Here is a 27,203-nt window from a genome sequence, read left to right as displayed (position 1 = left end):
AAAGAAAAGTTATGGTATAAAGTGAAGATGAAATATACAAGTTTCTGCACTATTTCTAGGTCACTAATCAAATGTAAGAAAATCTATGACATTGATCATGTTAACTTCTTGGTACTAAAGGTCCTTCCATTGCTTCCATTGAAGTACACAAGATTCTATTTGAAACATTCTCAAATCATGCCGGATAACATGATCATCAGGTTTTGTACAAACTTGTGGAAAACCAGTCCATGCCAGCTCGAGTGCATGCTGTGATTAAAGCAAAAGGGCACACCAAATAATAAGAAATTCTGAAAAATTCTGTAAAAGTTTCAACTCAACTTTTCAATTAAATTGTTAAGCTAATAATATAATTTGTAATGAAGCAGTTGTATTCAATTAGAAAAATGCTAAATTAGAAGCTTTCGCTTGAGGTCTCAGTCTTTCAGAATCCACTGGTTGTCCTTCAGGGCGTTGACTTTGTTTTATTACATGTCAGACCTTTAAAACATAACTTATTTCTTGTCAGTCCAGTCATCTGAGAGGGAGTGTGTGATTGTTTATTAAACAGGAAGCAGACTCCATGAATGTTACCTTCAGACACAGCCACAAAGGCCAGACCTTGGAATTAACTAAAAGGAAATTATACAGAACTAGACCAAATATACAGAAATACTTTGTACTATTAGAGACAACTTCTAGGGTGTCAGTCGTGTACAAATTGGTATTGATTTAAAGCTTTAAACGCACAAAGATGCTTAAAATTGTTTTGCATAGCTTTGACATTTTACACTATTTTCACTGTTTACAAAGTTTTACTTTTATATACATATTTATAGTTGTTTATGTGTATATTGTATTCTCTCTTAACTTACTTAGCTTAACTTTTTTGTATTAATTTGTCTATTTCTTTTTATCTGGAGTGAACATTTCACTGCTAGCAGTTCCTACTTCAAGCTGAATTGTTGTGCATTTCATAAATAAACTTTGACTTCAGTTACTTGCAACCCTGTTACCCATTCTGGCATGTTTTACTTTATTAGAACCTTTTACTTAGGATTTCATTAACATGTTAATGTATTTTTGTTTATTTACTTTTTATTAATATAAAATAACTAAATTACACAAATCAGGTTTTTAAACAGTATTCCAGTTTGTCCCAAATTTTGGTAACAGGGTTGCACAACCTACAAACCTGAATAGAAAATAAAAAAAGTATATATAATATTGAATTATAACATATTATGTTTATTGACTGACTGAGGTGGACAAACATGAAATTAAAGGAATATCACAGGTTCAATACAAGTTAAACTAAATTGACGGCATTTGTTGCATATTTTTTTTAGCACAAACAATTATTTTGACTCGTCCTTTGTTTTCTTTGAAATTTAAAAAAAAAAACAAATCTGGGTTACAGTGAGGCACTTACAATGGAAATGAATGAGGCCAGTCTGTTAACATTAAAATACATTAACACTATTAATTAAACATTAAAAATATAGCCACAAGATGTAAACAATATGTGTTAACATGATTTTAGTGTGATAAAATTGCTTACTAATCTTTTCTGTGTAAAGTTATATCCAATTTTACAACTTCGTTGCCATGACAACATAACACCCTAAACCTTAAAACGATGATTTAACAACTTTACAGCTCACATAATACACACGTTTTAACAGAAGAATTTATGTAAGTGTTTTTATTAAATTAAAAGCTTCACATTTCTGCCTTAAAACCTCTAAAATGTGCCCTTTCACTTCCATTGTAAGTGGGATGAGTCTAAATTATTTTTTGTGGTAATCAAAATTATGACACAAATGCTGTCGATTGAGCTTAACTTGTATTGAATCTGGAATATTCCTTTAAGCATCTCCTTTCACTGACGCTATTTTTTTTTTTTTTTTTTTTTTTTTTGAAGGAAATTTCAAGCCACATTGTGTAGCCTACACTATTTGTGGAAAGTCAGTCTGATGATGATGAAGAAAAATCATTATTTTGTATATCACAAATCACTTTTATTGTCACACAATTTGGCATGCACCTTGTTGTTATAGCAACGAAGTTTTATTTTTATTTATTATATCTTTTCAGAAAACATAGATCTTTCAAAACATATTCTTGGAGGGGGAAATGTTTACATACATCAGATTTTCCATTACTCTATCCTTTTTCGTCCAATAAGAAAAGTAGAATATATGACATAAAGGCAGAAGGTTTGTGTTGGCCACGCCCTCTGTTGGGTTACTATCGGTTAACGACGTTAATCTGATCATAAATATTCATCATTAACGGCGCCAATGCAAGACGTTGTTCAATCTCATTGGCTGCGAGTGGACTTGGAAGGCGTGTCTTTACTGAAAGCTGTCAGTAGGCGTGGGATTGCCATTCGACGGGGTTGAGAGGAGACGGGGACTCCATAGTTAGATCACGCAAGGTAAGCGGGCGATTAAGCTCACACAGCCGGCCTGCCATGACACAAAGCTCCGCTAAAAAGCTTCTGAATGGAGAGACCTGCCACCGGACGGGCCAAGCGAAGAAAGCGGCCGGCAACGGGTTCGTGAAGAACCACTGCTTTTTCCAGCAGCCGCCGAAGAGTTTCCGCCGCCTGGCGGAGAAGGTGAGGCCGCCTCATTTGCTCCACACATCCGGAAACACGCTCCAATGTACACAACACAGAGCCGCGTATTGTGTTTATAATAGTTTTACACTACTATATTACACTGGCTCTCGTTTTATCAAGTATTAATAGTGGATATCTGATACGTTTGATTTGGGTTAGAAAAACACTTGTGGTATATATTTATGTGTGTGTCTGTTCTGTTGTTTCTCTCACACCCACTGTGTATCGTGGATTAGGTTTTACATGGATTATTTTCAATTATTTACACGACCGAAATCAAAGTGGATAAATTGGTATAAATATTACCTGTACAATTGTATTTTTTTTTTCTGCTTCGTTGTTAATTTAAAATAAATATAAAATATTAATTACATAAATATAATACATTATATATAAAAAGATGCAAGTAGCAATTTCAGGGCCAAGCACACCAATGGCAAACATTTTCATTGAATTTAGAATTCCGCTTATGATGATTTTAAACTGTTGAATAAATACATTTAGTAATTCTAATCCAATACACTTTTTGTCAAATCCTGCAAATATCTCCTCACAGTCTGCAAGCTGTCCGTTCTGTGGGTGGGCTAAAAAAAAAAAGCTAGTATTTGTACACAGCCCTGGCTCTGTAAATGAGGCAAAAACAAAGTCGAACAGACCGATCCACACAGCACTACTCCAGCCAATCAGCAACAGGGGGTGGTTCTTGCGCGTGCACAGGATGGGGGGTGGGGGCAGAGCGAGAGGAAAATTCATTAGAAGAGCAACGGCAAATCTGGCTGATGCAAACTTTCTAAACTCCAAGGAGGACAAATGGCTGAGAAACAGACCAAGAGAAAAAGGTCAGACGAATGTAAACTAAAAAAGAAGGATTATGATAAATCGAGGGCTAGGAGCCGCTTCAACATTGGCGAGGCCTTTCAGCGGTGGTGAGACCTCCGAGAGTTAAAAGGCTTGAAGACGGATGCGGAAGTTGCTCTTTTACTTCTCGATAGGTAGGTAACATACATTTTGCTATGTTTCACAGAACCCATATATGCTGTTGTTGTGATGTTAGATTTAGTAGCAGGAGAGTTGTGAGTGTCTGGAGCAGGTGTGTGTAAAATTTGGAGGGTGGCGCTTCCAAAGGAGCACTGAAGGGAGGGGTGTGTTTGTTTTGGCAGTTGAGTTCCAATATCAACAGTGTTTCTCAGGAATCACTGAGTGTACCTTTAATGACTTTTAGTGTAATACAAGTGCTTATAACGTTTGCCCAATAGGTGGCGCTGTATGGTATTGTCAAAGCTTGGTCACAGTTCCACATATGAAGTTTTATGTGATACAGCCTCAGATCATTATTGGCATCTTGCCATATAATTCGTTTATATTTAAAGGTGCGGTCACATTTCCCTTCGCATGGTGAAATTCTGAGGGCAAAATACAGTTATACTGAACCCTTCTACTAAGCAGAGCCTACAAGCTTAGCATAAAATAGCTTAAAGGATTAGTTCACCCAAAAATGAAAACTCAGTATTTGTTTACTCACCCCTGTGTTGTTATAACCCCATATATCATACTTGTGATGATATACACCAAGATTTGTGTCAATAGATACAGTCGACAACACGTCATACACTCGGAGCGTGGTTTAGCGTGGGGGAAATTGATTTACTGTTCAGCAATTCCAGTGTTACAGATGTGACATTTGCAGTGAAAGCATAAAATTTTACATCACATATAAAGTACTCATGACCAGTATATCTAACCATTTGAATGGATAATTATAGACACCTGCAGTTAGAGTCCAGACATCAGAAAAATGTCAGTCTAAATTAGTTTTCTTCCAATTTAGTTTGTGAAATGAACTTGCGTCATGGACATGAGTTTTTGGGAGACAAAACACTTTGTATGCACAATCCAGAAATAATACAAGCCAAATAATGTAGGAGGGTTGGCACTCCTATGAACATGTGTTTTTACATAAATGGGGAAAAAAACATTGTTAAGGACGTGTAAATAATTTTGGTATAAATAATTATCTCATAATTGTATATTCTACCATCAGCCTGATATTTAATAAACTATTATTACTTTATTTACTGATCAGCATGGGCATATAATGTTAATGATATTCTTAATTTTTTAGGTAACACTTCACAAAACTTGTATTAATATCATTAACAAATATTACTGTTTAAAAGTGCACTCCGTAATTTTTTTTTGTAAATGTGCTGTTAATGAAAACTATTATGAAGTGTTTTTCTTATTAAATTGAGATGAATGTTTATGGGATGGAATGAATTGTTTGTGGTAAGGGTTGAGTTCATTGTTAACATGGGTGACCAGGTCAGTTTTCAGTTGTCTCTGTTTGTATTGACACTAGCATGGAAAATTTAGTGTAGTGTTCATGTAACTGGAGAACAGTACTTTGCAACCTGAGGATGTTTCACCAGAGGCACTTATGAGCTCCATGGGAGTAACAACTTTTCCAAGAACATGTGTGATGTTAGGCTTGTTTTTCTAGTGCTGAACTGAGGTCCTGATCAAGATCTTTTCTCATATGACTTGGGTTTGCAGCATAATTTAGTGAAGATTACACTTGTAAAGCTCATAGCAAGCGAAACAAAAACGTTTCTTGTACTCAATCACACCCTATAAAGTAGTTTCAGTTTGAGGTAACATTTCCAATCCACATTAAAGAAGCATTTTGTCCACCTTGTTCCAGGAAGGAGTGGGTTTTGTGCTAATGCAGGGCTTTATAAACTGGGCATTATACAAATTGCCAGTCTTAAAGGTGAAGTATGTAATTTCTGCGCTACTAGTGGCACCAAATGGAATTGCAAAAATAAAATATGTTTTCAAACAACCTTTGCCAACACCCCTTAAACTCATCACGCCCTTTCGCACTCTCTGGTTCCTTATAACAAATAGGCCATACTAAATAAAAGGTGATAAATGTTTAACATCGTAATAAACAAGACCGCTATAACATATACACACTGGACAGAAAGTGTGGCAGAGGAATCGGGTAGTCCAGTACCATATAACGGGTTGAATGGCTGCTGGGTGTGCGGGGGATCCAGCTACATGAGTTAGGATTGTTCTTCTTGTAATTAATAAGTGTAATGATTAGGGTTGCAAAGGGGTGGAACATTTCCGGAAACTTTCCAGAAACTTTCCATGGGAAGTTAAGCTGGGGAATTTTGGAAATATTGGAAAAAACTTTGGGCACTTGGCTATATGCTGCTGCATCTTTGTAGCATTCGTAACATAGGTCTTTGCACAGTATTTGCAAATTTGCAGCCTTTCCTTCTACATTGGCTGAGGTGAAATGTATCCACACATCAGATGGCGCACGTGGCATTGTTCTGTAGAATAAGATTAGAAAAAAGCTTGTAAAAAACACTAATGCCATGCCATGCACAGATATATAAATAGCTAAACAACTGGAATATTTTGGAATGGTAAAAATATTTTACAACTGATGCTGGACAAATTAATAGAAATAGGCTAGATGAATAGATGAACACTCCTCAATCAGCATGCTAAATCAAACTATAACCTATGTTCTTGTATGATAACAGAAAACTGGCTAGCAGTAGAAACAGCATCACAGTTGAGCTAGCTAGCACCATGATAGCTAGCCTCTTAAATTGTCAATGAAATGGTGTTAGCTAGCTTACATTTAGCATATCTGATTTACTGGTTAGCTAGCTACTGTATAAACACATTTTGATTTAGTATTTGCTAGTTAAACTTTAAAACCATAGATCAAATATATTTACCCTAGTAATATCATCAAAACAACGGTCGCTGTCGCCGGCAGTCAATATCTCTCATTGAAATTGAATGGTCTCCTGTCGCATCCAGCTACAAAATCGCTGACTTTAGTCATGGGCCCTCTACACCCCCATCACTGACCTTCTGGTGAATATTGCACACAGAAATAGCAAGTGCTGGCTTAAATCACCAGTTCCATTCTGATTGGCTTCCAACTTCCAATTTACGGTTTTCTGCCCAGAATAAGCAATGAGCACTGGACTTCATGTTGTTAATCTCGATTAGATTTTGATTGAAATTCAAATGGGTATATTTACGTTATGTAATGTAATGTCCATTTTTAGCTAATTAGAAATTATTAGCTAATGCTGTTAATTAAACATGGGACCTTTTAACTAGGTTCATTATGAAAATGTGAATTTTACAGTTTAGGCCATATTTGAACTCTAGTTTTTCATTTTCATTTTGGTCACATTTTAGCTTTTGTAAAATGTACAAATCCATGTATTCCATCAATAAATATGATGTCTTTAAATCGCATGCATTATATTGCATATATACATATTTTGTTACGTTTATTGTTTGCATGCATGATTTGCACTATTTTCAAGTATTAATATTGAAAAGTAAAACAAGTGCTGTCTCTTTAAAAATAGCGGCAGTTCAGTGAGCATCTCACAGAATTTTAGTTTAACGTACATTAATGAGAGTGGAGTTTACGCCTGTTTCACATTGCAAGCTTGAGTGAGACGTGAGCATAGTGTCAGCTTAACTACAGCGTAGCTGCAGATTCGACAGGACTTTTTCCACACTGGAAGCGTTTTCTAGTGTCACAGCTGCGGCTATATACAGAAAAATACTGTGAGTTTTATGTTACTACAGTGAGTATTTATTTTTAATAAAGACCATAACTTATCAAATAGTTATCAGGAGTGGGTCATTTAGAAGTATTACAAACTTGATTATCGTGAAATCTTATTTACATGAGGAGGAGGACCACATTTGCATCTAAAATGTAAAAAATAGAGCGCTTTGTGCTTCTACACCTCCACAATCAGTCTTGTATCATCCATTGTTGAACACGAATGAGGTAAGTTCTGAATTTACAGATGTCACGGTCTGTCACGTGCATGTGTTTACAAGTGAAAGCAAACTTGGCTGTGATTGGGTATTGCTGAAGCCTATAGACCTGTTCTATGTTTAATAGTACATAAAAGCCAGTTTTTTGTCTCATATTTTTGGGTACATAAATTGTAGTTTTAAATTATATAAACCGTACTTCCGATTAAGTTATATAATTAAAATATTTTAAATTGTTAAATCTCCTGGAATTTCTTTTTTTTTTTTCTTTTCATTTGTTTTTCAGATGTACTCGAATTCACACAGTATAAAGACACACTAGAGTGCAAATATATGCTTATTCTGTGATTTGTGTACTTTTTTGTGTCAAAGTACATTCATTTTATCCATCAACAGTGCACGGTCACTTTAACTGAGCGTGAGAGGCGCTGCAAAAGTAGACTTGGAGCCGAAACCTGCGCTGCACTGCAGCACACTTGATGCTCACGCTACACTCTGACGCACTGCTGACACTTCCGATGTGAATGCTGTAGCCTGTAAACGGGCGCTGAAAAAATACGTTCTGCTCACACGCCGATCACGCTTGCGATGTGAAATGGGCGTTATGGCTTTACTGCATTCGTGCTGTGCGTGGTTAGAATTAACCCTTAAGTGCATATCTTGGGTCTTTAGTGACCTGGGACCTCATTCCACCCCCTGTAAATCATCCTTTTTTTGGAGTTGTGCCCAGTTGCTAGGGAGGGTAGAGTCACATGGGGTAACCTCCTTGTGGTCGCTATAATGTGGTTCGTTCTCGGTGGGGCGCTTGGTGAGTTGAGCGTGGATGCCGCGGTGGGTGGTGTGAAGCCTCCACACGCGCTATGTCTCCTTGGCAACACGTTCAACAAGCCATGTGATAAGATGCGTGGGTTGGCGGTCTTGGGGATTCGTCCTCTGCCACCCGTATTGAGGCAAATCACTACGCGACCACGAGGACTTAAAAGCGCATTGGGAATTAGGCATTCCAAAAGTCCCCCCCCAAAAGTTTACAATTACAGGATATCTATTTCTTTATTTATTACGAGATAAATTAGTACTATGTTTATACAGATAAATACCATAACATGTTGTTTTTCTTTAATTATCAACAATTAATTATCAACAAACATACATTATACATGTTATTTCTTACTCATGGTGCCGCTTTTGTTTCAGTGATTGACTTGATTTACATTTGACATTACTATTTAATGAAGAAACAACATGGAAGAAAACTATAGCAAGTACAATGCATGAACAGTATGATATGACTATTGTCATTTGGGTGTACTACTGAAATTATGTAAGTTGTGCATCTATTTAGACTCTAAGATCTATTTATCTTATGTGTGATGTGAAGCTCAATATGTTTTTGGCAGCCAGTTGCGTCTTTTAATTTCAGTGTGAAAATAATGAAACCTGTTCTAGATTTGTCCTGATTTGTTGCGTTATATATTTGATATCTGAAAAATAAAATAAACAATTTCAAAATTTATTTTATTCTATTATTTTCTAATTGTCTTGAAAATATTGTGAAAATTTGACACTGTCTGGGAATTTTGTTGATCCATTTGTTGTAGATATAAGTGCCGGGTTTCTAAAGACCCGAATATGTAAGAGAGTTTGGTGAAGTTCCCATGCATTGAAGGGTTAAATATTTATTTCTTGTTTTCGATCAACAAAAGGCTGTGAAAAGAGACCATCCCTATAATTTGTGAAGTCACTTTAGTTGAAACCTGTCTGCCAACTGTTCACTCCCATGTTGCCCTTGTAAGTGAAAGTTAATGTGTCACAATGGTTTCGTTTATTGACACACATCCAGTATTGTACCAAAAGTAATGTTCCACCTATAATAAAATTACTTGTTTTTAACCTAGATTATAGTAGAAGCCTCACGAAAGACCAAATAAGCAACATTGCTCTTATGGGACTAGGAGTACAGTGATGATGTTATTGTGATATTTGATGTGCACTTTGTAATCACACATTTGCTAAAGGGGTTTTGTATGTTCACATATTTATGGTATCATCAATCCATCTATTTTATTTTTCAGCAAAACCATCATGTTTCATGCACTTCAGCGCTTTACAACAAATCATTCGTGGAGTCATTTGAGGAGACGCCATTGCTTGTGGCCGTCTTCACCTACATGGGCTACGGCATCCTCACCATTTTTGGATATCTGCGAGACTTCCTAAGAGAATGGAAGTTTGAGAAGTGTCACCTGGCCAGAGAGAGAGAAGAACAGAAGGTAGAGTTAAAACTTTAAAACTCTGTTCATGGTGTTTGCTAAGGCAAGCATCACTGTAAGGTTAGGGATTTGATTTCTGCAATTATAAAAGTTAGTCCTGGTGTGTAATCTCTTTTATATTTTGTTCCCAGGATTTTGTTCCACTGTACCAGGACTTTGAGAACTTCTATACCAGGAATTTGTACATGCGGATCAGAGATAACTGGAACAGGCCCATATGCAGTGTCCCAGGAGCCAAGATGGACCTGGTGGAGCGGGTCACACATGACTACAACTGGACCTTTGAGTGAGTCTCCTTGCAGCTTAAATGAGCGTGTGGTACACTTAATGAGCATGGAGTGGATTTTAGATGACTTACATTCTCTCTTTTAAAGACAACATGAGACAATTGCACTTAAGCGGGAAGTAATGTAGAGCAATTTGATTGTATTATTTAAAGTGAGATTTGATATTAATGCTTATTATTTTTGCCCTCCCTTCACAGCCTTGATTGGATTAGCAGTAAAGTAATTTCAGAGGTGGAGAAAGTTGTTACATTTTGATGAAAGATTTTTAAAACAATTTCGTACACATTTTTAACAAAACAATTCACAAGGTAGGAACCTAATAATGAAAATTAGGGGTCACGATTGTGAAATTTGGCTGGCAATTACTTGTCAAACAAATAATTGCGATTATGACGATTAATTGTCTGTTTTAGGTGTTTCACGAATATGATGATTAATTACCATACAAACTCTCTATGTGTGCTTCATGCACACAACAAAGTAATTTATGCAAATTTAGTTTGGGTCATATAATAAAATAAGGGTATATGATTTCCTTTTCAGGCTTCAAAAACGTATGAATGACAGTCAAATATAAAAGTATAAAATGTAAAATAAATAAAATAATATTGTAATGATCAAAATATGTATAAACTAAAATATATCTCTCTCATTTGTCCGATTTACTTTTGATCCATTGGACTTTTTCCAGTGTTTTGTATTCTTTTGCTTCTTTTGTAACCCAGCCAACCTGTATAGCTATTATATTATATTATATTATATTATATTATATTATATTATGCAATAGTAAAATATTTCTGCCTTAAATTCTTCACTTTCACACATTATTTTAAGGCTCTCTGATTAACTCACAAGCCCTTATTTCTCGTGAAGGAATACTCTGAGATTCTGTTTCTTGCATTTTATCATCGCCACAGAAATAGAGCAGGGCATCTTCTCTGTCTCACTGCGTGTTATTAACACTGCGTGAATAAACCCACAATGACCATGGACATTTGCCATTACATGGCCGTTTAGTGAAACTGGAGTGCTTTGCATTCACAAAATTAAAACGTTTATACCTTGTTTATATTTTTGCGGGAGTTTGGCGCAAGCCTCTGTAGATGGCGTGCACATTAGTGCGCTTGAGAAGTGGTTAATCTTCACACACTCTCAAGAGAGCTGCTCTTGTGACGTCCACGGTGCAGTTCCAAGAGATGCTCGGAGTTCAACTGAATGAGACACAAGTGCTTTTTCCTGCACGCTCATGAGACAGCATGCAGGGAAAGACGAGGCTGAATCCAGCTTCTTAATCAACTGCTTTTTATTCAGTAAAAGGGCCTCGGTGATTCGACACTACACAACTCTATCACTGGCAAGTGAAATGTTAATATTTACTTGCCAGTGGCTAATAACAGACATTTTTGGTCGCATAATGCGAAATTTACTTGTATATGCAAGTGATTTATTCGCAATGTAGAGGGCTGAGTGTCATGGAACACTAAACCAATTGGGTTGGGTTCAGATCGGTGCAAAATGTCATCCATATTTGGGCAGAGAGACATGTGATTGGTGACTGTTACATATGGCCACCAGTAGATGGTGCCAAGTACAAGACACAGACTCAACGATGACTCCAATGGCACTCATTCTGTGAAATCTAATGACTAAAATCATGTCTGCATGATATGCAAGCCTTTAGTCATTGTTGTGTTTGTATGTGTAATTAGTTTTTATGTAAAATTGTTATGTTTTATTTGTTTTGGAGATGCTTTTGGACACTTGGAGATGTTTTTGTTCACTATGATAAATAGTTTTTGTAATGCTATAGCTTTTGATTGCTGCTTTGAATCAACACACAATTTTACTTTTACAGTTGACATGATTTGGAACAAAACAACAAAAGCAGATTTTCAAAGCCACCTTATTTACACCCAGAGATATATAATGTAAAATCAGAAAATTAAGAAAAAAAAGTTAAATTGTGGCTCAAGACTGAGAGTCTAATAATTGATCATAAAGCTATATCATAAAAAAAAATTGAACAGTTTTCTTACAATGATATCAAACACTTGACCCTCCTTTTGAGTTATAAGCCTTTAATTTTGGGTATGCCACTAAGGTTTAAAGCTTGATGAGTAAATCTAAAGTGATCCAATTAATATATAGACACGTAAGACAAAGTCATTCTTTCCATAGCTACTTGCTACTTTATAATAAAAATGTGTGTGTGTGTGTGTGTGTGTGTGTATATATATATATATATATACACTACTGGTCAAAAGATTTGAAACATTACTCATTATTTTTCACATTTTAGAATAATAGTGATGTCATCAAAACTATGGAATAACATAAATGGAACTATGGGAATTATGTTGCGACTAAACAAAATCCAAAATAAATCAAAACTGTGTTATATTTTAGCATCTTCAAAGTAGTCACCCTTTGCCTAGAATTTGCAGACATGTACTCTTGACATTTTCTCAACCAACTTCTTGAGGTATCACCCTGGGATGCTTTTTAAACAGTATTGAAGGAGTTCCCATCTATGTTGGGCACTTATTGGCTGCTTTTCTTTATTATTTGGTCCAAGTCATCAATTTCAAAAAGTTTTTTTTATTATTAAATATTAGTTTTATAATGAAATAAATTAATATGGTGGCACAATTATATTTTTGTCTACAAAACTAATTTCAAACAATTAAGCATATGCCTTCAGATCAAAAGATTTTTAAGATCATGAGAGACATTTCAGTCAAGTATTTTAAAACGTTTGACGGTAGTGTGTGTGTGTGTATGTATATGTATATGTGTGTATATATATATATATATATATATTACACACACACACACACACATATATACAGTTGAAGTCAGAAGTTTACATACACTTATCCTGTACAGATGTAAACTGTACAATAAACTGATGTTTATTGTAAATTGGTATATGTCTCATCACTGTCATGACTGCTATGTTGCTCAGAACTGCACCCAAGACTTTCACCCACTGTTGCACTTATGTATATGGTTGAGTGACAATAAAGTGATTTGATTTGACTTAGGTTGAAGTCATTCAAAATTATTTTTTAACCACTCCACAGATTTCAGATTAGCAAACTATAGTTTTGGCAAGTCGTTTAGAACATCTACTTTGTGCATGACATGAGTAATTTTTCCAACAATTGTTTACAGACAGTTTCACTTTTAATTGACTATATCACAATTCCAGTGGGTCAGATGTTTACATACACTAAATTAACTGTGCCTTTAAGCAGCTTGGAAAATTCCAGAAAATGATGTCAAGCCTTTAGACAATTAGCCAATTAGCTTCTGGTAGTCTAATTGGCTAATTGGAGTCAATTGGAGGTGTATCTGTGGATGTATTTTAAGGCCTACCTTCAAACTCAGTGCCTCTTTGCTTGACATCATGGGAAAATCAAAAGAAATCAGCCAAGACCTCAGGAAACAAATTGTGGACCACCACAAGTCTGGTTCATCCTTGGGAGCAATTTGCAAATGCCTGAAGGTACCACGTTCATCTGTACAAACAATAGTACGCAAGTATAAACATCATGGGACCATGCAGTCATCATACCGCTCAGGAAGGAGATGCATTCTGTCTCCTAGAGAGGAACGTAGTTTGGTGCGAAAAGTGCAAATCAATCCCAGAACAACAGCAAAGGACCTTTTGAAGACGCTGGAGGAAACGGGTAGACATGTATCTATCTCCACAGTAAAACAAGTCCTTTATTGACATAACCTGAAAGGCTGCTCAGCAAGGAAGTACAGTTTACAAGTGCACATGGGGACAAAGATCTTGGATCTTCTGGTCTGATGAAATAAAAATTGAACTGTTTGGCCATAATGACCATCATTATGTTTGGAGGAAAAAGGGTGAGGCTTGCAAGCTGAAGAACACCATCCCAACAGTGAAGCATGGGGGTGGCAGCATCATGTTGTGGGGGTGCTTTGTTGCAGGAGGGACTGGTGCACTTCACAAAATAGATGGCATCATGAGGAAGGAAAATTATGTGGATATATTGAAGCAACATCTCAAGACATCAGCCAAGAAGTTAAAGCTCGGTCACAAATGGGTCTTCCAAATGGACAGTGACCCTAAGCATACCTCCAAATTTGAGGCAAAATGGCTTAAGGACAACAAAGTCAAGGTATTTTAGTTGCCATCACAAAGCCCTGACCTCAATCCGATAGAAAATATGTGGGCAGAACTGAGCATAGCATTTGCGAGCAAGGAGGCCTACAAATGGGCCAAATTTCCAGCAACTTATTGTGAGAAGCTTGTGGAAGGCTACCCAAAACATTTGACTTAAACAATTTAAAGCCAATGCTACCAAATACTGAAAAAATGTAATGTGATGAAAGAAATAAAAGCTAAAATAGTTCATTCTCTCTACTATTATTCTGTCATTTCACATTCTTAAAATAAAGTAGTGATCCTAACTGACCTAAGACAGGGAATGTTTTCTACGATTAAATGTCAGGAATTGTGAAAAAAAAGAGTTTAAATGTATTTGGCTAAGGTGTGTGTAAACTTCTGACTTCAACTGTGTGTGTGTGTATGTGTATGTGTGTATATATATATATATATATATATACACACACACACACACACACACCGATCAGCCACAGCATTAAAATCACCTGCTTAATACTGTGTAGGTCCCCCTCGTGCCCCAAAACAGCGTCAACCCGCATCTCAGAATAGCATTTTTAGATGCTATTCTTCTCACCACAATTTAACAGAGCGGTTATCTGAGTTACCATAGACTTTGTCAGTTCGAACCAGTCTGGCCATTCTCGGTTGACCTCTCTCATCAAGGCATTTTTGTCCACAGAACTGCTGCTCACTGGATGTTTTTTGTTTTTGGCACATTTCTGAGTACATTCTAGAGGCTGTTGTGTGTGAAAATCCCAGGAGATCAGCAGTTACAGAAATACTCAAACCAGCCCATCTGGCACCAACAATCATACCACGGTCCAAATCACTGAGATCACTTTTTTCCCCATTCTGATAGTTGATGTGAACATTAACTTAAGATTCTGACCCGTGGGTGTTGTGGACGCCATGCGAGAAGCAGACATGTGAGCGACTAGCTCTGTGCACTTTGCTAGTTTTTTTTATTATTTTCATGTTATAATCCGGTGAGATTTGATATACCCAGTTACATATTTGCTCTTTGAGGTAAACATGGCAAAGAAGTCAAAATCCTCAGACTCTGGAGACATTAAAAGACACTTACGTGTTCAAGCTGTGGCCTCTGACGGGACTGCGAGCCAGGAACTTGATTTGGAAAGCACGTCGGGAGAAGAAATTCAGTGTCAGCTGTCGAACATCTCGATGTTGACTTGGAGGATCTCGCTGTAATACGTCAATTGATTACGGCGATAGAAACAAAATTCTCCAAGTTGGTCACAAGTGTGTCGGATGTTGAGAAACGGATTGATTATCTGGAGTCATCGTAAAGGGAATTATCCACTAATCCGCCCGCGTCCAAAACGGACTTGGAACACATTTTGGAAAAACTTGAATATTTTGAAAATATGAGCCGATGGAATAACAAACGGATTGTTGGAATTCCTGAGCACGAAGAGGGCAGAGATATGGTGAAATTCCTCTACGAGCTCTTCCCGAGTTTGCTCGATATAACAGGCCATAAACTGGAAATCGAGCGAGCTCACAGAGTCCCGGCTTGTTGATCTGCTGGAGGAGACAGGCCCGATCAATTCTGGCCAAATTTCTGAGATCATCCGATAAAAATCTCGTGTTGCGTCAGGCGAGGAGCAAAGGAAAGCTTTCTTGGAGGAGTCACAATATTTTCTTGTTCCCGGACTTTGCGAGTTCGACGAGAGAAACGTGATCGGTTCAAGGAATGTAAGAAACTCTTACATCGACGGAAGATCGCTTTTGCACTGATGTTTCCGGCCAAACTAAGAATAGACACCAGGGATGGCAGCAAAGTATTTACATGTCCCAAACAGGCACTCTCCTTTATAAATACATTGGAGTGAGTAAGCCAATTGATGTTTCTTATATTAGTGGACTGACTCACTGTTCAGTGACTTGATTGTCTGAGGAAGCTGGGCACCATTTTTTTGTTTCTTTTTGCGTTGGCTCCGCCTAGCGGCTGGAGTTTGTTTTGTGGCATGACTCAAAGAAACTTTCGCATTGACGGAAGATCGCTTTTACACTGAAGTTACCGGCCAGATTGAGAATGGACACTATGGATAACCACAAAATATCTACATGCTCACATAATGGACGTCTTTTATAAAGATGACGGGCTGAGTAAGTCATGATGTACTTTTTTATGCGGCCTCCGAGTGAGTTTGACTCTTGAGCATCCCAGTTCCTCAGATGACTGTTTTGTTTCTTTTCGTGCTGGTTCTGCCTAACGGCTGGAGTTTGTTTTTGTGGAGTATTTTCACAAGACATTGGAATTATTTCGTCATCTGCTGCACTCATACGGCCAGCTCACTGAACAGTTGTCTGTCTGTCCGAGGAAACTGAACGGCTTTATATCAGCTGGAAGTTGTTTTGTGGAGGAACACACCTTCAAGACAGTTCTGTGAATGAATCTACATGTTCTTTGTGTTTATTTTGCCTGTTGGCTGGGGTCTGTTTTACAAAGTATTTTCTATTATGTAATTTTGCCTCACAAAATTTGTGCAGAAGCACCGGACTTGAGCAGTCCGATGGCAAAGTTGTTGCTCTAATGGGGAATGTGGTCTTTATAATCTTTTTTTTTTTTTTTTTTTTTGACACACAGTTGATTTTTTTTCTATTATATCAATATGTCAATTGTTAATATGAGTGGATTATCTCTCTCCACATGGAATGTGAATGGGTTGGGGAACCCCATAAAAAGAAGGAAGGTTATTTCTTAAGTGTAAAAAATATGATATAGTGTTTCTTCAAGAAACGCATCTTTCCTCGCATGAAGCTGAAAAATTTGGGAAGATATGGGGTGGACATGTCTTCTTTAGTGCTGGCCCAAGTAAGAGTAGGGGAGTCATTATATTGAAAAAATAAACATCTACAATTCAAATGTCTCAAACAGAATTTTTTAGATCTTATGCTACAGAACTGGCTCCACTTTTGCTAGAAGTTTATACGGAATCATTAAAGAATGGAAATCTTCCGCCAACCATGATGCAAGCCTGGATCAGTCTGATTCTTAAAAAGGACAAAGATCCAAGCGAGTGTAAAAGTTACCGTCCAATTTCCCTGATCCAGTTAGATGTAAAAATGTTGGCAAAAATTCTGGCTAACCAATTAAGTAAAGTTATGACATCTCTTATACATATAGATCAGGTGGGGTTTATTAGGGGCCACAGCTCTTCTGATAACATTAGGTATTTCATTAATATCATGTGGTCAGTGGCGAATGATCAGACTCCGGTCGCTGCCATCTCACTTGATGCCAAAAAGTTTGATATGGTAGAATGGGATTATCTTTGTAAGATTTTGGAAATATATGGGTTCGGAAATACTTTTATTGGATGGATTAAGTTACTTTATAGACACCCTGTAGCAGTGGTACAAACAAATGGATTAATTTCAGAATATTTTACTCTGGATAGGGGCACTCGGCAGGGTTGCCCTCTTTCCCCATTATTGTTCTGTCTTGCCCTGGAACCATTAGCAGCCGCAATAAGAAAGGAGGATGATTTTCCAAGGGTGGTGGCGGGAGGTGTGGCGCATAAACTTTTACTTTACGCAGATTATATTTTGTTATTTGTTTCTGACCCCACTAGATTTATGCCTTGCCTCCACAGAATTATCAATTCTTTTTCTAAATTATCTGGAGTTAATTGGTCTAAATCAGAAGCTTTAGCTCTGACTGCGTACTGCCCAGTAACGGCTTTTCAACCGGGTGCCTTTCAATGGCCCAAACAGGGCATTAAGTATTTGGGTATTTAATTCCCAGCAAATTTATGTAATTTAGTTAGAGTTAATTTTGATCCTTTAATAAAAAGGTTTTCGTGCGATGTGGGCTTCATTACATTTATCGATGATTGTGAAGGTTGATGTTATTAAAATGAATTGTATTCCAAAATTCAACTACCTACTACAATCTAGTAGGCCGATTGTCAAAGGTGGGCTAGGCCTACACAAGATTTTGTTTTATTATTATGCGTTCGGTCTCAGACATTTGGCTCATTGGTCGCTTCCACCTGAGAGAGCCCCATCCTGGTTTTGTATTGAAAAGGAAGTTCTTGACCCTATCTCGCCACTGCAAAGCACTTCTATCAAATTAACCGGAGAAGTTAAGTCACACCCCGTTATCTCGCATTTACACTCGATATGGACAAAGGTGTCCAGAGTGTTTAACTCGGATATTTATTTAAGCATAGCCTCGAGCATATGGCTCCCTTAACTATGTATTAATAAGTCCCCTTTCTGTTGGTCAGAGTGGATTGTGAGGGGGGTTACTACACTCGGTGACCTATATGAGAGTGGAGTATTGAGATCTTTTGAAGATTTGATTCAACATTTTGGGATTCCCAGATCTCAATTTTATAAGTATTTATAGCTGCACCACCTGCTCTGCACTGTTTTTGGGAGTAGCACGCACCCCCCTAGAGCGGCAGATACTCTGGGAGTGGTGATTTCTGCTTTTGGGAAGGGTCATGAGGCATCAGTGTATTACTCCCTGCTAATTCAGAGTCTGGGGGATGGAGCTTTAAATTCTCTCAAAAGATTATGGGAGGAAGATTTCAATTTGTTATTGGAGGAGGGCTAGGATTCTAAAAAACGTCAAGTCTGCATGTAGAGATGCAAGGGTTCGCCTTATGCAATTTAAGATTTTACATAGATTTTATTGGACCCCTTCTAAATTGTATAGGCTTGGCCTTAAGGACACACCCATCTGCTGGCGATGCCATTCTGAAGATGGAGACACCACCCATGTTTTTTGGGGGTGTTGTAAGATCCAAGAATTTTGGCTGAAGGTGCAAAGTTTTGTGTGTGATGTGTTGGGCACTCAGGTCTCGTTCTGCCCCAGACTCTGTATTTTGGGAGATGGGTAGGTCATGGAATTTGAGGATAAGTACATGAAGGACTGGGTTTTGACCAGTGATGATTGGTAGGCAGGTTATTTTGAGGAGTTGGAAGTCAGATGGAGCACCTTCGTTCCCGGAGTGGTGCGTGGCGATCGTGAGGGTGGCTGCCTTCGAGGAGGGGTCAGGCAGAAGGATGAGATTTAGGGATTTTTACAGTAAGAAATGGGGCAATTACTTAGCATTTTTGGGGGAATCTCGAGGAGGGGCGGTGGAGGGAGTAATTTAGAGTTTAATTTTTATATAATATATATATATACTTGATTATTGTATTGTATTTTCTTTTCTTTTTGTTCTTTTAGTTTTTTTTTTTTTTTTTTCTTCAGATGTTCCAGTTGTTCCACATTTTTTGCACTGTGTTCTTTCCTGCAGACATACAGGGAAGGTTCTGAAGGATGTGATTAATATGGGCTCATACAACTACCTCGGCTTTGCAGAGAATTCCGGCACATGTGCTGATGCTTCTTCTGAGTGCACTATGATGTATGGTGTGGGGGTGAGCAGCACCAGGCATGAAATTGGTAATAAACACTTACTTTGTTTCAGTCTTTACTTTCATTTATCTGGAGTTTTATGAGATAAATACTGTATTGTACTGTGTGTACTAGATTGTAATAGAAAGTAGAATAGTTTTAAAGAGGCCATATCGTGCAATTTTGTAGAATTGTATTTTATTTAGCAACTGCAATGTTAGTTAAGGGTTTCTGCACCAAAAACAGTCGGATTAGTTGTACATAACCATTTTCCACCATCTCTGTTGTTGATACTCTACATGTTCCACATAATAATTTATGTAATGACAGACACAAACTTGTATTACATATTTACTTTTGTACGTTATTTCAGTTATGCAGTACAACCACAAATCTGGCACTGCAACTACATGCCTTGATTTATGCAACAACTTTTGTGATAAATCTGTAGCAAATCTTGTGCACTTGTAAATCTAAATGCAAGAGCGCAGACAACTGGGGTTAGGCAGGAGGCAAGGCAAATAAAGTCATGACCAATCACAAGCGATGAAACAATAGATGCCGGACCAATCAAAATGGATTATATTACTGACTTAGGTGATAGATTTCTAAAGAATTCGAAGTTATAATAAATCTATGTACCACTGCACCAGAAATAGTATATTAATCAATTCTGAATAAAATTCATTACAATAGATCATTTTAAAATGTCTTTTACATGACAGTAATTATTTTGTTAGTTCTAGTTAAAGGTCTGTTTAATCAGCTCGCCCATGCTGATCAATAACAAGAATGAAGCAGTACGAACTGACACTTTTTTTAAATACATAATTGCCTGATCGCAATTATTTTGCTATTTGATTTCCATGATCATTGTGCGCTTTAATTCAAATGACATATTGCCATGTAAATAAGGGATTTTTAAGTGAATAACGATGAGTCTCATTTCAAGCAAAAATGCACACTGTGTTCAACATTGTCATCTTTATTTCACAAGTTGGTCTCTTACAATAGTTTTAGGAATATTACAGTTAACTTATCTTGGCAAGTATGGGCTCTGAGTTCACAAATAACTTTTGTTTGCCATTTTGCAACCATGCAATATCAGTTAAAGCATTGAAGTAAAAATAAGGGAAACGACAAACTGAAATATTAATTTAAGGCATGATTATTTATAATCTTCTATAGGTAGTACAGTCAACAAGCATGGTTAATACATTTACCCATTCATATGACAATGAAGAGAACTCGAAAGAATGATGCTCCTAAAAGTTGTTGAATGTTTTACACTTCAAAATAAAATAAAAAAAGATTCTGCCTGGCAAATTGATTAAAATAAGCGAAGAGGCTGATGCCTGCTGTGTACGCATGTGTAAGTAGTAAGATAGGCTAATTAATTGTCAGAAAATCACTCAAATATAGCAGAACCTTCAATCTTACCATTTCAGGTTTTGTCAGCTTAGATTTTATATTAAAAATAATTCATTGTATTTTAGCTGTTGGAATAATTATTATCAGGTGATAATTGAGAATATCTTTGATTCCTATTTATTCCTAAGCTTTTTCTTATTTTCCTTGGAAATATGGAATTCGTGGCATATGGCTTCTGGCTACCCATGTAGTTTTACAGAATGCAAACATCCTGCAGAAATATTTCTTTAGAGAATTATCTCATTGCCATCTCTAGACATTTAATTTGTGGTCTGTTGGCACCGAGTTCTTCATTGATGAGCAGGCTAAAATCGTCCCTTTTGATTTGTTTCATGATAAATTCACTCTTAATCATTTTACTGTCAAGTTATTTAACATTCTCCTGCCACTTTATCAGCCATTGCCACGGCTAGACTTGTTTTTGGACTTCAAAGATGGCACTGGCACTGTTGTGCAATGCTAACGAATTCTTAGATCTGTTTTGATTGGTCTGGCATTGATTGTCCCATTTCTTGTGATTGGCTCCGCTCCCCACCCAACCTCGGCTATCTGCTCTCTTGCATTTGTATTTACAAGTGCTCAAGTGAGTTTTGCTACAGGTTTTTCACAAAAGTTGTTGCACAAGTCAAGGTATGAAGATTTGAAGTTGCAGTGCAAGAGGTTGAAAGTGCCAATTTGTGGTTGTACTGCAAATTAAAGGAAAAAAGTAAATATGTAATACTAGTTTGAGTCTGTCATTGTATTTATGTGAATTTCATTTTACACATTTGTGACTATATGTCTGCAACTTTGAATTTTGAACACAGGTTTTTGATTATTGTCTGTGAGTGCAGATTGTCATGTTTTTTTTTTTTGTTGTTGTTGTTTTTTTTCACATCGGGATTTGAGTGTAAATTTAAACTTACAAGTGCAGATATTTATTGTACAAGTTCTCAAATTAAAATCGATTGAAGTCTACGGGGCAAGACTTTACACTAGAATGAACATTTAAATATACGCTGTTTTTAAAACATCGCCACAAGACTGTACACGTGTTAGTATGAGTGAAAATCGCTTACTAACCTTGTCTGGTATATACAAACTCCCGTCCTGGACATGAAATGCCAGTTAACACAGTAACTTTCACATATTATAAGCAAATAAAGGGACGGTTTACATAGAGAAAAGTACACCTGCAGGTATCACGTCATTAATATACACTGTGCGGCCAGAGTTTGTGGACACCTGAACACCAACATTTGTAGGTGCTTGTTGAACATTTCATTTTAAAACAATTGGAATTAATCCCACTCTTTGCTGCCATAACATCTTCCATTCTTCTGGAAAGGCTTTCCACTTGATGTTGGAATATAGCTGCATTGAACTGATCCCATTCAGACACAAGAGCATCAGTATGGTCAGACCAATTCATCCCAAAGGTGTTCAGGTCTGGGCTTTGTGCAGGCCAGTCAAGTTCTTTCACACCAGACTCGATACACCATTTCTTTATGGACCTCGCTTTGTGCACAGGGACATTGTCATGCCGGAACAGAAAAGGGATCTCCCCAAACTGTTACCACAAATTTGGAAGCACTCAATTCTTTAGAATGCCACTGTATGCTTTAGCATTAAGATTGGTCTTTACAGAAATTAATGGAATAGCTAAACATGTAAATTAAAAGTTGGTGTCCACAAACTTTTGGCCATAAAGTGTAGTTCATTCACCTAGAGCAGTAGCCCCACTGCAAAAAAACAACAAAGAATAATTAACTTTACAGCTCAAATGAAATATTTTATATGGAATAATTAATATGTGAGCTGTAATCTACAAGCTGTAGATTTTTGTTTTTAAACCCGCCAGTACATTTGCCCCATAGACTTCCATTTTTGCAGCTTAGTTTCTATAAATGCAATTGTATTGTGAATGTTAAAGAGAATGTTTACATAGTACATTGAAAATCCTGTTTTCCGTGATATGACCCCTTTTAAGAGGCTTTTGTTTTTGTTTTGTTTTTGTGAGTGATGGTATAGCTGCATCATTGAAATCTTCTCTCTTTCAGGTAATCTTGACAAGCATGAGAAGCTGGAGAAGCTGGTGGCTAGGTTTTTAGGGGTGGAGTCGTCCATGGTGTTTGGAATGGGCTTTGCTACAAACTCCATGAATATTCCTGCACTCACAAGCAAGGTAAGTGTTTGTTTACACTTGAAGCTACTGCGTCAGCCTCTGCTTTTTTTTTAATGGCTTTTACTGTAAGCTCAAACAATAAGTCAAATGGAATGCTAAGTTTCCTTTTGACATCAAAACTAAGTAGGGTAGGAAGGAACATTGAGGATCGGGAGTTTTGTTTTTGCTCTTTTATTAAAAACACTCCCAATGTACATGCCTTTTCCTTAAGAGAGTGCTTTGACCCACACAGGAAGTTTCTCATAACTGAGTCACGTAACATTACTGGAATTTGTACACACACATTCCTGACTGTGTGACAGCAGATTCAGGTGTTTTCAAGTTACATTCATAGGGCCCTATGATTTCCACGTTGTGGAAAACACGAACGGAATCCAGTCTTTTGGTGCGTCTCAATCAGCTCCCTAGTTCAGTAGTCCGGGCACTGATCAGGGAGTCAGCTTTTTAGTGCTGTCAAAATCGCAAAATCATTCCAGTGCACTGAAATGTTTGCTCCCTAAAAATGTGCCGTAAAAACCAGGGAGCATCGTTGCTCACTGTGTTCCCTTTCTGGAAACGTCGTCATGTCTTCTGAAATCTCTCAAGTCATTACATGTGTAAAACTGTGAAGTCAAAGCCTTATTTTCACTTTAAAATAGATGTTGTTTGTAATGTCTTTGATTTATAATTACCATGAAAGGGAAACAATCTTTTAAATATTTGAAAAAGCTGTTAAAAGGTTTAAAATACACTCCTTTATATTTCTATTTCTTTATGCCATTTATCTGTTATAACCACGCTGTACGATTGAATCTTCAACGAAAATCAATGATAGTGCCATTTATACAGTGATGGTGCTGATTAATAACAGCTGCGCTTCAGTGTGCGAGCTCGTTAACGTGTCATGGGTGATTGAGTCATAAAGTGTCCCAATGTTCAGTGGATGAACACCTTTGCCAGTGCCCGAATTCGTGTTCACGATATACTGATTTACGACTTAGGGAGCTAGGGAGCTGATTGAGACACAGGGATAAACACAGAATTAACCATAAAATGCGGAATGTCATGGAAATTGACATATTTGGGATTAAATTAATGTATAAATGTAAACAATCAAATTAAAAAGTGATGTGTCATATTTTGATGATTAAACCACAAAAGGCTAAGATTTAATTAAACAAATACCCTGTAAGTATTATACACGGCTATACGGCTGAGCTGCATGCTTCAACAGGAAGTGAATGTGAGCTGCTTATACACTAACTGCATCATTAACATCACGTGCGCTCTGTATGTATAAATGACAACGAGCGTAGAACTTTATTCACTGTGAACTGCAACACATGCAGAGTATATATACGTATAATCAAATCAAATTTTTTGGTTTAATAAGCACATTAGCCCATAGAGCGAACTGCTTTTCCGGAGGAGAGAAGTCTGGTGAAGTCGTTTAAAGCATCATGTTCTCCGCCAAAACGTCAAAATAAAAGTCCCTTTTAACTAGATGGCTGAAATGGAAAAAATTAAGCAGAAATATATTCTTAAAATACTTCTTTATAATGTCCAACCGATATATCGGTCTGATATAACCAGTATTATTAGCCTTTCACCGATGTATCGTATCGGCATATATGTTTACCGATATGCGCAGGTATGAAAACTTTTTTCCGAAAATATAATGCAGAAAACCATGCTTTAGAATTGGTGTCATTACGTAGTTTGTCCAGCAGAGTGCGCTCTGACTCCACTGTTTACAGAGCTGACTCTGAACTGACGGTGGCTCTGCAGACAGGGCGGAGTTCAGCGGTGCAGAGTTGAGTGGTCTTTTCTCGGTAAATTGCTAACTAATTTGTGTAATACATATTGGAAAGTTAAACAGTGACCCCATCATTTTATATAACTAATATAATGTTAACCCTGTCCCTGACAACCATGTCACTCATGTTGATCACATCTGTTTGCTGTTAGCCAGCTATAGTTTGTCAGTGCAGTAAGTAATGTAGCAGATTGAAAGGTAAACATCAGAGCATCTTTTTGCAGCTCAGCAGACAGCGGTGCGGTGGTGGATTGTGTCTGTTGAGTGTTGATTTCACGCTACGTTGTTACCTAGTTGGTGAGACGCAATGCTGGAAAGTAAATAAAGTCCATCTTTTGCTCTCTGTGACAACGAGCTTATAGCTAATTAGCTAACCACGTAGCTACTTTCATTGCTTGTCATCTGAGTGGAAGCTAATGTGTGAACATGTATTCACCAAACTGTTTTGTTCAGGATTTGCAGTTTGTTACCCCCCTTCAACCGAACAATTCCAGTCATTGCATTTATAAAATTTAATATTTAAAAGTCTGTTTTCCAGACATTAAAATAGGATAAGTAATAAAAGTAGATTTAATAAATAGTATATTTGCCCTGTGTAAATAATATATAGGAACTGTATCTAAAATAAGGGGTGATAAATAAATACTGATACAACAGGCTGGAAAAATAGACATTTATTCATTTTAATATCCTATATATATTTTTAATGTGTTGAAACTTGACACCAGGTGACGCACCCTAAAAACTGCACCGTTAGATCGGTTTCATACTGAAGAGCCGCTTAAAAGTATGTTTTTTTTTTTGTCTCTCTCTCGTAAATGTAAACAAGTGTAAATGTCAACACCATCATATATGTTGAAAGGACTGAAGCATGTCAACCAAAACATGAGCTCATTGATTACATAAAATATCAGTCTGCTTTATCACATCCGTTACTCCTGGCCGGTGGTTTCCGTAAATATTTAGTTTTAACATAGGGTTACGTCCTACATAAATTTATTTTAACATCAAATATTTAGTGGTGCATAAATTTTGACTTCGTGCCCATTTACGCCACAACTAGGCTAAGTTGTAACATACGTATAGCTGGTGCAACCGGCCCCTGATGATTTAGCTATTTATTTTATTTTTATTTATTCTTTATTTAAATGGTCAGCATTTTACTGATACTAAAGAGTACTACTGATGTTTATTTAGGTATTTATTTTATTTGAATTTATTCTCTATTTTAATGGTCAGCCATTGACTGATACTAAATATACAGTACTGATTTTTATTTAGCTATTTATTTTATTTTTTATTCTTTATTTAAATAGTCAGCAATTGACTTATATTAAACATACAGTACTGATGTTTATTAAGCTATTTATTGTTTTTTATTTATTCTTTATTTTCTCGGTGTTCATTTTTAGAATTTGTTGACAATGTATAATAATAATGTCAAATATTCTTTGATAAAAATATTTGTTTAAGAAAGCAGCCTTCTGAGTACCTTTGCATAGTCATATCGGTATAAAATCGGTGAACAATCCACATAGAAAAGGTCTGTTTTCATTCCAGCTCTAAAATTAACTAGATCGGCCAGCATATCGGTAATCGGCGAATTTTACCCCTCTAAAATCGGTATCGGTCTCAAAAATCCCATATCGGTCGGGCTCTACTATGTTATAGTAAAATGTAATATTTAATTTAGTAGTAATAATGATAATAATATATCAATAATTATTACATTATATCCAAGCAATATCTCACAAGCAAGATTTTATTTTCTGCTTTCAATTGTTGGTGCCAGATGGGTTGGTTTGAGTATTTTTTGTAACTGCTGATCTCCTGGGATTTTCACACACAACAGTCACTAGTATTTACTCCGAATGGTGCCAAAAACAAAAAACATCCAGTGAGCAGCAGTTCTGTGTACGGAAATGCCTTGTTGTTGAGAGAGGTCAACAGAGTATTGCTGGACTGGTTCGAACTGACAAAGTCTACGGTAAGTCAGATAACCGCTCTGTACAATTGTGGTGAGAAGAATATCATCTCAGATTGCTATTCTGAGATGCAGGTTGGCGCTGTTTGGCAGCACGAGGGGGACCTACACAATATTAGGCAGGTGATTTTAATGTTAAGGCTGATTGGTATATAATTCTTTTCTTGTCAAAATGCATTTATTTCCATCTTAGGAAAGAAAACAAAACAATATGTAGCAATGTATTGCTTTATTAAAATTTTCCAAACAAAGCCTTCCACAATATAAAGACAATGCACTAAAATCGCACCAATTC

The 27,203-nt window shown here is 36.8% G+C and overlaps 1 protein-coding gene across 3 annotated transcripts in view; it reads left to right on the top strand.

Moving 5' to 3' along the window:
• Positions 1-2,368: 2,368 nt before the first annotated feature.
• Positions 2,369-27,203, top strand: part of LOC127410431 (serine palmitoyltransferase 2-like) — a 41,850-nt gene continuing 17,015 nt past the window's right edge. For 2 of the 3 annotated variants that reach the window (XM_051645692.1, XM_051645694.1), the window contains exons 1-5: positions 2,369-2,602; positions 9,514-9,711; positions 9,843-9,997; positions 19,434-19,582; positions 23,005-23,129. In XM_051645692.1, coding sequence (XP_051501652.1) covers positions 2,456-2,602; positions 9,514-9,711; positions 9,843-9,997; positions 19,434-19,582; positions 23,005-23,129 — 774 coding nt within the window. In that variant the 5' untranslated portion in view covers positions 2,369-2,455. Of the gene's footprint in view, positions 2,603-3,353; positions 3,598-9,513; positions 9,712-9,842; positions 9,998-19,433; positions 19,583-23,004; positions 23,130-27,203 lie in introns of those variants that run through there. The other variant, XM_051645693.1, reaches the window with a different exon arrangement.

This window comes from Myxocyprinus asiaticus, chromosome 19, assembly GCF_019703515.2.
Source record: "Myxocyprinus asiaticus isolate MX2 ecotype Aquarium Trade chromosome 19, UBuf_Myxa_2, whole genome shotgun sequence".
Lineage (NCBI taxonomy): Eukaryota > Metazoa > Chordata > Actinopteri > Cypriniformes > Catostomidae > Myxocyprinus > Myxocyprinus asiaticus.
The sequence above is the reverse complement of the archived record's forward strand: the minus strand, read 5'-3'. Positions and strand labels throughout refer to the sequence as shown.